At 45.0% G+C, this 10,091-nt stretch overlaps 1 protein-coding gene across 1 annotated transcript in view; it reads left to right on the top strand.

Moving 5' to 3' along the window:
• The first annotated feature begins 4,071 nt into the window (after positions 1 to 4,071).
• LOC138758466 (voltage-dependent P/Q-type calcium channel subunit alpha-1A-like) overlaps positions 4,072 to 10,091 on the top strand; it is a 371,903-nt gene continuing 365,883 nt past the window's right edge. Inside the window, exons 1-2 of the mRNA XM_069927418.1 lie at positions 4,072 to 4,172; positions 5,221 to 5,360. Of these exons, the coding sequence (XP_069783519.1) occupies positions 4,080 to 4,172; positions 5,221 to 5,360 (233 nt within the window). The 5' untranslated portion in view covers positions 4,072 to 4,079. The remainder of the gene's footprint in view (positions 4,173 to 5,220; positions 5,361 to 10,091) is intronic.

Raw genomic sequence — 10,091 nt, 5'->3', positions numbered from 1 at the left:
AGGCCACTGGATCTGGGAGGGGATGTTGAGAGGGTGGGTCTGGATGCGTACAACCCCTGCTCACCTGAAATCCATTCACGCACATGCTGTTCCTTTCATATCAAACCCCACAAACTGACTGAAAGGAACTGTCGTCATCCCAAGGGATGGATCAGAAGAAGAAGAAGATTGTCCTCTGGTGATTAGTAGGTTACAATTGAGGAGCATAAATTTCTTTGGCTGGAGTGCACTTTAAGAATCTCAGTGCACTGTTGTGTCATTAGAATGTTAAAAATTTATTAGATTATGTCTAACATTCCTACAACTGTGTCAAGTGAACAACCTACAGCGTTAAGGATTCCAGTGAAAAGGAAGATCAATGAGCAACAAGTGCGAGGACACTGTTATGGGACTCGTTCAGGAGCTGATGGCTGAGAGGAAAGAACCCGTTGGTGCGCGCTTTCACCTTCTCCCCAATGGAAGGAGGGAGAGGAGTGTGCTTGGGGTGTGTTGGCTGCTTTTTCTAGGCAATGGGAAGTGTGGATGGAGCCCAGGGTGGGGAGGGAAGTTTTCACTCTGAGCCGCCTTCACTCCCTTCTGTCGCTCCTTCCAACCTGAGGTATTAAACCAAGACTCTCTTTGTTCTCTCGTGTGGAGGGTCCTCGGAATCGGAATTCTGGCCTTGCTGCTTTTTGTCCACGGCACGGTTAGCGTGAGGCTATTACAGTGCCAGCAACCTGGATTCAAACCCCGCGCTGTCTGTGAGGAGTTTGTACGTTCTCCCCACGTCTGCATGGGGTTCCTCTGGGAGCTCTGATTTCTTCCCACCCTCCATAATGTATGGGGGCTATAGGTTAATGTGGGTGGCACGGGTCCAAAATCGACTCCTACCGTGCTGTAAATAAAATTTAAATTTTGGCCAATGCAGCTCATGCAATCTGTGCCCCAAATGTGGACAGCTGCTGTAACCATTTCCAAATGGTTTTGTTACACCACAGGACACCTCCTGGAATGGAGTTGTGTTTCATGCATGAAGATGTGAAATTATGGCTTGTCTGACTCCAGATGTTGGACCCCCATCTCTCTCAGCCCCTCCCATTCCCTCGTTTGTCAAATGGCAAGTGGAACTCGGTGATGAAAGAGCAGAAACTTCCCTGACTAAAGGACTGAAAATGTTGTCAGTTTCCAAGCTACAAGATTTTAATTTTTCTCCTCTTGGCAACCATCAGGGTGAGGGAGATTGTTCCTGAACTTGGCGTCCTGTTTGATACTGAAGCCAGCCCAGCTTCAGACCACGTATCTACACCATGACCAAGTCCACAACATTAAGTCAGAGTAAAACACCAAAGTCTGCAGACACTGTGATTGAAGTAAAAACAATGCTGGAGAAACTCAGCAGGTCAAACCGTGTACTTTGTAGAGCATATAACCAACGTTTCGGGCTTGAGCCCTTCATCAAGGTACCTCCATAAAATACACTTTGACCAGCTGAGTTTCTCCAGCATTGTGTTTTTACTTTTACGTTTTAATTCTGTAGGTAAGAAAGTTCCTTCTGCCCAGGGGGAAGCCACGTTTCGGGAAAGAGGAGATTTTGAAGGAAGCCTTCATCGTTGGAACAAATCCTCAGACATTAAGTCTTGGAACTGGAGGGCCTGAGTGATAGGGAGGCTTGATAGTCTGGGAACGTTCCTCCCCCTGGAGAGTAGGAGGCTCGTGTCATGAAGACACTTATTTATCTTTAATCTACTGAGTTTCTCCAGCGTTTGTATTTATACCAAGCCCACAACGTTGCTCACTTTGCCCTGCTTTGGCTCATCTGCTGCTGAAGCCTTCATCCCTTCCCTTGTTGTCATGAGACTCGACTTCTGGCCCAGTTTCCCACCTATCTCTTCAGGAGTTCATTCAAAAACTCAAGGAGTTATAGCTGAGACTGACTCGTTTATTGGTCACTCCTGTGCTCACTGACTCATACGAGGGCCTGGATTTTTGAGGGCAGCACAGTTATGTCATCAGTGACCTGGGTTCAAATCCAGCGCTGTCTGTAAGGAATTTGTATGTTGTCCACGTGACCTGTATGGGTTTTCCCCTTGTGTTCCAGTTTCCTCCCACCCTCCAAAATGTATGGGGGATCAATGGCCAGAATCAGCTTCTACTGTGCTGTTAATAAAATAAAATTAAAAATAGTAGGAGGTTTCTCAGAATGAGTATAACTGTCATCCATATTGTACAATCTAAACTGAAATTCTTACTTGTTGCAGCCAAACAGGTATTGGAAAGAATCCGCTTTTATGAAGAAACCTGTGTTCGCTTTTACAAAAGGGTTTAATGGATTTTCACTTTTGCAAAAATAGTAGTGAATGGGTCTTCGCTTTTTAATGCTATTTTGGCTTATGAAAGGTTTCATAGGAACACTCGAGTTTTGTAAAGCAGGGTATACCTGTGCTTTGTTTATTTTATTAAAAACACAACTGCAATAGTGTACTTCATTGAATTAAAAAGAGTCAATAAATAAAGATACATTATAAATATTCAAAGTTGGAAGATCCTGATTTAGAGGGGGATCTGAGGAAGAAACTCTCTTTCTGAATGAGTTGCTTGAAATTAGGACACACTGCCTTGTGGGCGTTCCCACAACATTTCAGAATTGCTTAAATAGCCAAGACACAGGCTATGGAGTCAACATTGGTAAATGGTATTTACCACAGATGTTTGTCATTGGTGAAAGGATTTTGTTTCAATACAAAATGACTTGTGGAGAAAACAAAATTAATTGTTGGAAATTTCCTCCTCACTGCTGCATGCACCATGTAGAACCCCAGTCACTAGACCACTGAGTTGAAGTGAATTAATACCACCCTGTATCACAAGATCACTTGATCTCTATGGCCCAAACGGCTTCCTGTTGATCTGAGCTTTTCAACTCCAACTGCCTGAGTCACCTGACTCCAATTGCCAGGTGGAGCCTTCAGATAAAATCCCTGCTGAAGTCTGCTACAGACTCTATTACCTCCTGGTAAGCAATGCCTCAATATTTATCTCTCATTCTTGTTTTAAATTTCCTCTCAGGTCTTTCTCAGCCACCCCCGCCATAGTGATTTCCTCCAGCCTCACAATTGCTTGGGATTCCTTCTAACTCTAGTCTCTTGCCCATCCCCCCCACCCAGTATAATCCCCCCCACCATGTTCCTGCTCTCCAGATTGCCATCTAGATTTCCCTCTCCTAAACCTTGCTATCTCCCCCCCCCCCCCCCCCCCCCCCAGGAATGAGAACATCTCCAGGGAACACTGCTGTCGGAGAGCAGCAGCAATCATCAAGGATCCACACCACCCAACACCTGCTCTGTTCTCGCTGCTGCCATCAGTTAAGAGGTCTCGGTGCCACAAGACTCGCACCACCAGGTTCAGGCACAGCAGCTCCACCGTCAGACTCCTCAACAACAAACTCAATCAGGGACTCACTTAAGGACTCTGACTTTGCACTTCATTTATTATTGAATATTGGGCAGGACAGTTAGCACAATGCTGCCTCAGTGACAGTGACCCAGGTTCGAATCCTGTACTGTCTGTAAGGAGTTATTTCTCCCTGTGTCTGTGTACGTCTATCTGGGTGATCCAGTTTCCTCCCACCCTTCAAAACATAAGGGGGTTGCAGGTTAATTGGGGTATTTGGGTGACATGGGACTGTGGGCTGAAAGGGCCTGTTTTCTTAAATTTAATAAATTTATTTATTTTCTAAATGTAGAGTCTGTCTGTTTGCTCGTCTTTCTTTGTTTACATTTCTCTCTTTTGTATACATATCTTTTCTTGAGGATAGTTTTTTTTTACATGACCAATCAGTGGTAATTCTGCCTGGCCCACAGGAAAAAGAATCTCAGGTTTGTATGTGATATCGTGTACGTGCAGTAAATCTGGACTTTGAATGTCTTGTCTCTACCTTTCTGCCTGGTCAGGTGTTCAGTCCAATAAGTCCTTGCTTTTCTTGTTTTACACTGCAAAACAATTTTACTTGTGGAGTATTATGTCGATGGAAGTGGCTGTTTTTTTCATGTAACATTTCTGTCCACTAGATTTGCCTTAACTCTCTCACTCCATTTGAATACATGATTCTAGCAACGATCATCGCCAACTGTATTGTCTTAGCCCTGGAACAGCATCTTCCCGATGACGACAAGACTCCCATGTCCGAGCGTCTTGTAAGTGATTTTCTGTCTCGTACTGCCCCTGTCGACCTTCTTGGAGGCTACAGGTGTGACACCTTGTTTCTGGCAAAACTGGGACTGAGAAAGGGTTGGGTGCAGATGTTGGGAGGAGGTCAGGTTTTTCGGCAGAGGATTTGCTGATGAACAGTTTCTTTCATTATGGAGGTTGTTCACAAGGCCAGCATTCATTGCCCACTGCTAATTGTCCCTGAGAAGGTGGTGGTCAGGCATCTTCGCGAACTGGTACAGTCACCATGGTGAAAGGCGCTCCCACAATGCTTTGGGAGAGGGGGATGCATGATGTAAAGCGGTTTATTGGGATGGGGTGTTATCGAAGCACTGAATTTTCCAATTTCAGGTAACCCTACCCTCCAGTCTTTCACGCCCATCTCTGGTCCTCTCAGTTCAGTCCCTCTTCCCCTCCTGGTTTTGTCTACCCACTATTCACACGTTTTATCCTCATGGATCCCTTGCCTTACACCTTTCCCTTTGCCTGGCCTCCTCCACATTCCAGCACTGGGTGCCTTTTTGTTCCCTTGTATCAATCTACAGTAGCTACATCCCCCTCACTCCCCTCCTTCACCCTTTTTCTGCCACCCTTGGTCCTCCCCCTGAGTCAGCGTGGCACACCCTCCGTCCCTGCGACAATGTGGCTCTCCCTCCGTCCCTCGTACGAGCGGCTCTCCTTCCATCCCTCAGACAGTGCGGCTCTCCCTCTGTCTTACCCCTCGGATAGTGTGATGAACCTTCTTCAGCCTGTCCGAGTGCCATGCTCTCCAAGGGGTAGAATAGAGGGAGTGCCACACAGATCCAGGACAGAGTGGCACTCTCTCTGTTTTGTCCCTCAGACAGTGTGGTATACCCTTTGGCTGTCACTCGGCACTCCCTCTACCTCTGGTAGAAATGCATTTGACCATTCCAGAATTCCGTGCCCACTTCCACATCCCGCTGACTGGAGAAAGCTTGGGGTGAAGCTGACAACCTTCACACTGACATCGATATTAACTAAGCATTTATCGACCGTATTTCTGCTTTGTTTCAGGATGACACTGAGCCATATTTCATTGGAATCTTCTGCTTTGAGGCAGGAATCAAAATAATTGCCCTTGGATTTGCTTTCCACAAAGGCTCTTATTTGCGGAATGGTTGGAACATCATGGATTTTGTGGTGGTTCTGACTGGGTGAGTCATGCCTATGTTGTCTTTAACATTTTCCTGGTGATTTGGGCCAGGCGTTCTTCTTCACTGGGTTTTGCATGTGTGGCCTCAGAGCGGCTGGTCAATCTACGGACAAAGAGCAGAGGGCAGGGGCATTAAGGGAAGGGAACAGGTTGGGGCGGAGAAATAACCTGAGGGCTGAGTCTTTGAGAAGTTGGGGGATGTAGAAAAGATCTTTCCATCTGTGTGGCTGAATAGTCGTTGGGATGATGAATCCAGTGGTGAATTCAAGAGTTTCTCATGCGTCACTGAGAAGGACTGGTGAGAAATTTCTGATGGGAATGACTGTGGTGATTGTTAAAAAGAGGAAAATGGGTGAGCAGATGAAAGAGGGCAGCATGCAATGATCCCTCTAATTTTTAGTCGTCAGTGGGGGCAAAAATCTGATGTTGTGCACGTTTTTATTTTCCCGTGACAAAAGTCTGTGCGCAATGAATGCGTGTGAAAATGTAAACTTGAAACTGTTTCAAGATCATTTTGGCCCAGCCTCTCTCTCATGGCCAATAAAACTGTATTGGCATGTTTTAATATAATGCACTCTGATTGCATTTTACGAAGTAACGTATTTAGTTAAGATTTTATTCTGGACTTTGAATTACTTTGTTCTGTATGTTGCTTCATTAATTAAAACATCAATGAGTATTTCTTATTTTTATGTGATGCAATGTCTGAGTAAATTAATAACACCCATCAATTCACAGATGATTATTATTAAACTTGCTGGAAATGGTTAAATCAAAACTCATTCAATTACAAAGTTAGTCGACAAACTATGCAGACCCTGAATGTGAAAATCTTCACACACAGCACAGCTTACAAAATATTTGATGTAAAACTGCACAGAATATCATTCATATTTAAGGCACTCATTTAGCCAAGAGATTATTGTCAATGTATAGTTATTAATTACTACATTATTTTAGGTCACTCACCTTTTGTGTGCACAGCAGTTCCCTTTGTGCGCTGGTTGCGAAACGTGTGCGCGCACGCACAGCTTAGAGGGAACATGGGCAGCACAGTTACGGCATAAGCGACTAGGGTTTGAATCTGGTGCTAACTGTAACGAGTTTGTACCTTCAACCCGTGTCTGAATGGGTTTCCTCCAGGTGCTTGATTTCGTCCCACCCTTCCAAATTTACCGGGTGTGTAAGTTAATTGGATGTATTTGTGCAGCACGGGCTTGTAGGCCGGAAGGGTCCGTTACCGTGCTGTGTGTTTAAATTTAAATTTAAAAAATGTAACATTTTAAAGATCTACATGGGGTGTTCTGAAGAGGGATAGGAGGAGGTTTGTGTGGAGTATGAGCATTGCTGTGGACTTGGGCTGAATGGCCCCATTTCTCTCCCATAAATCCTGTTCTTTCTGCATTGTTCAGTCGGGAGGTCAATCCTAAAATATGGACGTGTCTCAGGTCTTTGTAACTGAGGGGATAGGGGTGGGCTATCAGGCATTCCCCGCTGAGCCTGGTGTCGGCAGAGGACTGGGCTTCAACCTTTTGACCAACAGGCAGGAAGGATCATCTGGAGCCGACTGGAATCATTGAAAGGACCAGGGGACCTATATTGGTGACCTATGGCTTCTAACCGGGGTAGTTCCCAGGAGGAGAAGGAAGGATTGACTTTCAGCTTCTCCCAAGTGGTAGGAATTTAGTTGAAGGTTAGCACCCCTGTCATGTGTCACTTAAATTGAACCCAGATTTGACCATCTTGTTGCTATGCTCAACCACCCTTTGAGAAACTTGACAGTAACCTGGTTAATTCTCTTGTTTCCAATTGCAAGAACAAAATCAATGGGCCTCCAAACCTGACGTGGAAAACTTTTCTAAACTCGGAGGGTGTGACAAGGAAATGGAATTTAAAAACACTCAGGAGAATGTTACCAGGCAGTGCAACATTATGTTTTACACCAGCCATTCTCGACCTTTTTTTCCGACTCTGGCCCCCTTAGGGCCTCTGCTCAAAGTTTATGGGCTCCTTTCCCAATGAAGCGGTCACGTTTTGGTTTCTTCCATACTTCTCTCCTACCGGTGATTATGATTTCAGTCTGTGGCCTCCCATAAATGCGGCCCCCGGGGAGGGAGTGGGGGAAGGGAAAGCCCCAGTTGAGAATGGCTGCGTTACCCAATAGATCAGTGGTTCTCAACCTTTTTTTCTTCCACTCACCGTGCCTCCTTAAATAATCCCTTGTTTAACCACAGAGCACCTATGGTATCCCAGTGGGAGATGACTAAAGGTGGTATGTGGTAGGTTGAGGACAACTGCTGGAGATATTTAGCTGAATGTCAGTCTCCAATTCTGGCAAATTTGGAAAAGTTCCTCTCTTGGGTTGTACTTGGAAGTTTCCCACTTTGCAAATTGTAAACCCCGATGTACATGAATTGAGTGGCTTTCTACCATTTATTTAATTGATGTCTCTGACAGCCAATGCACGAAATCAGTGTTTCTCAAGCTTTTTCTTTCCTCTCACATCCCACCTTAAGTAATCCCTATGCCATCGGTGCTCTGTGATTAGTAAGGGATTGCTTAAGGTGGGATGTGGGTGGGAAGGGAAGGTTGAGAACCACTCCTCTAGACCCAATTGTTACTGAAGTATTTTGCCTGAGAAAATTTGTCATCGGCCCATTTCCTTTGGAGTTCTGAAACCAAGCACATAACGAGTCCATTAGGTACGATTAAAACAGTGATTTTCAAACTTTTTCTTTCCACTCACATACCATACTACTAATCACAGAGCACCTGTGGCATAGGGATTACTTAAGGTGGAATGTGAGTGGAAAGAAAAAACTTTGAAAATCACTACACCATCAGTTAAAGGTTGGTGTAAAACACAGAAGTCTGCAGACGCAATGATTTTTTTAAAAAACAAGCTTCTTTTTTACCTAAAGCTCGGTGATAGCACATGGACGATAATCTGGTGCAACCCTACGGAGGATGGTGCTTTGCGAAGAGATACTTGATCCACGCCATAAAGTACGAGTGCTTATTCTGCTCCGCTTGCAAAGGGAGCCCTACGTTCATGCTGTTCTGAGCGCGGACATTTGTTTCATTCCCAGCAGCTGGCTGGTTTGACTTTCTGATGTCTTTGTGTGGTGTTGGCATCTCACTGTGCACGGCACAGGACGCCAGGATATTTTTGACGTGAATTATGGAACAAAAAATGGTCTTGTACATGCAAATTATAAATTGATGCTGTACTCTAAACTTGCTCTCATCAATGTCAGCTTGGTTCCTGATGTACCTTTCCCAAGTTTCCAGGTTGTTATTTTAGAAAGTGTTACCATGATCTTCAGACATGCAGCTGGTGTAGAACTTTTTAAAGTGTAGTCCACAATGGGCAATTCACACATTCTGAAGATCCCACCAACACAAATATTATAATGAGGAGACAATCTAATTTTTTTAATGATTATTGAGTGAGAGATAACTATCAGCCCTGAGATTGACTTTGAAGGGTCAGATGTAGCTTGTATCCCAGAGGGTGATCGGCAGCCAACTGGGTGGGGCTTGGTCCATTCAGGTCGGCTGATTGACAGCCGGCCAGGTGTTGCCTTGTCCTCCAGTGCTCTTCCTGCAGGTGTACAGGTCATCCCCTGCAGTAGGCCAGTGGTGTATCATCACTCATGGCCTCAAGATCCAGTCGATTTAGGACGGAGATAAGGAGGAACCGTTTTTCCCAGAGGGTGGCATATCTGTGGAATTATCTGCCCATTGAAGCTGTGGATGTGACCTCAGTAAATATTTTTAAGACACGGTTGGATATGGGGTAGATGGAGGTGAGCCTATCATCAGATCAACCATTGAATGGTGGAGCAGACTAGATGGGCTGGATAGCCTACCCTGCTCCTATTTCTTGTATCTATTAGCCTGTACCTCCTCCCCATGTCCATTCCTCCCCACCCCTTCCACCAGGTCATTCAGACAGCTGCCTATCTTTGCTCCTACCTTGATGAAGGGCTCAGCCCTAAATTGTTGGTCACCCTATGGCGGCTGGGTGACCTGTTGAGTTTCTCCTGCACGCTTGCGTCCTGCATCAAATAGAAGTTTGAGGTTGAGCTGGCGGGATGTGGGGTTTGAAGAGTGGCGCATCTGAGAGTGCAGCACTCCTTCAATGCCGGGCTCAGTGTCAGCCGAGAGGGAGAGAATGGTACCCCCTGAGTCGCAGGGACGCCTAAGGTAGATGTCAAAGCTATCACAGATACCATCATCAAAACCCTTATGGATTATTTTAGAAACCTCTTCTTTCTTGCCCAATGCTTTGCCTAAAAGGTTTATTTCCTGAAAAAACATTGGGAGTTTATAACTTCAAGCTGAACACAAAGCTAGTTTCAGATTTGCTGTAGGAAGTTGGAGAAACATTAAATTAACTTTTATTAAATTTAGCACATTTATTCTCATAATGATGCTGACAGATTACATTAGTTCAACTGGCCTAAAAATGTTTTGCCATTGATTTTCGTTTGTGCTCAGTGCCTGAAGCCTCTTGGGTCAATGTCCAACAACAGTTGGCCAGCATTGATGGATTCCAGTCACCCTGATACCGTTTTCCCATGGTTGGGATGTCCGGGTGAAACCTTTTGCCATGTCCGTCACTGACTGCACCAAGATCAAGATGGATTACTGACGTGTGGCCACTCTTTTAACAGAGGATTTGTAGCCTCCTATAAAATTTAATTTAGACAACCATCACGGTAATTGG

This window comes from Narcine bancroftii, chromosome 3, assembly GCF_036971445.1.
Source record: "Narcine bancroftii isolate sNarBan1 chromosome 3, sNarBan1.hap1, whole genome shotgun sequence".
NCBI classification, from domain to species: domain Eukaryota; kingdom Metazoa; phylum Chordata; class Chondrichthyes; order Torpediniformes; family Narcinidae; genus Narcine; species Narcine bancroftii.
The sequence above is the reverse complement of the archived record's forward strand: the minus strand, read 5'-3'. Positions and strand labels throughout refer to the sequence as shown.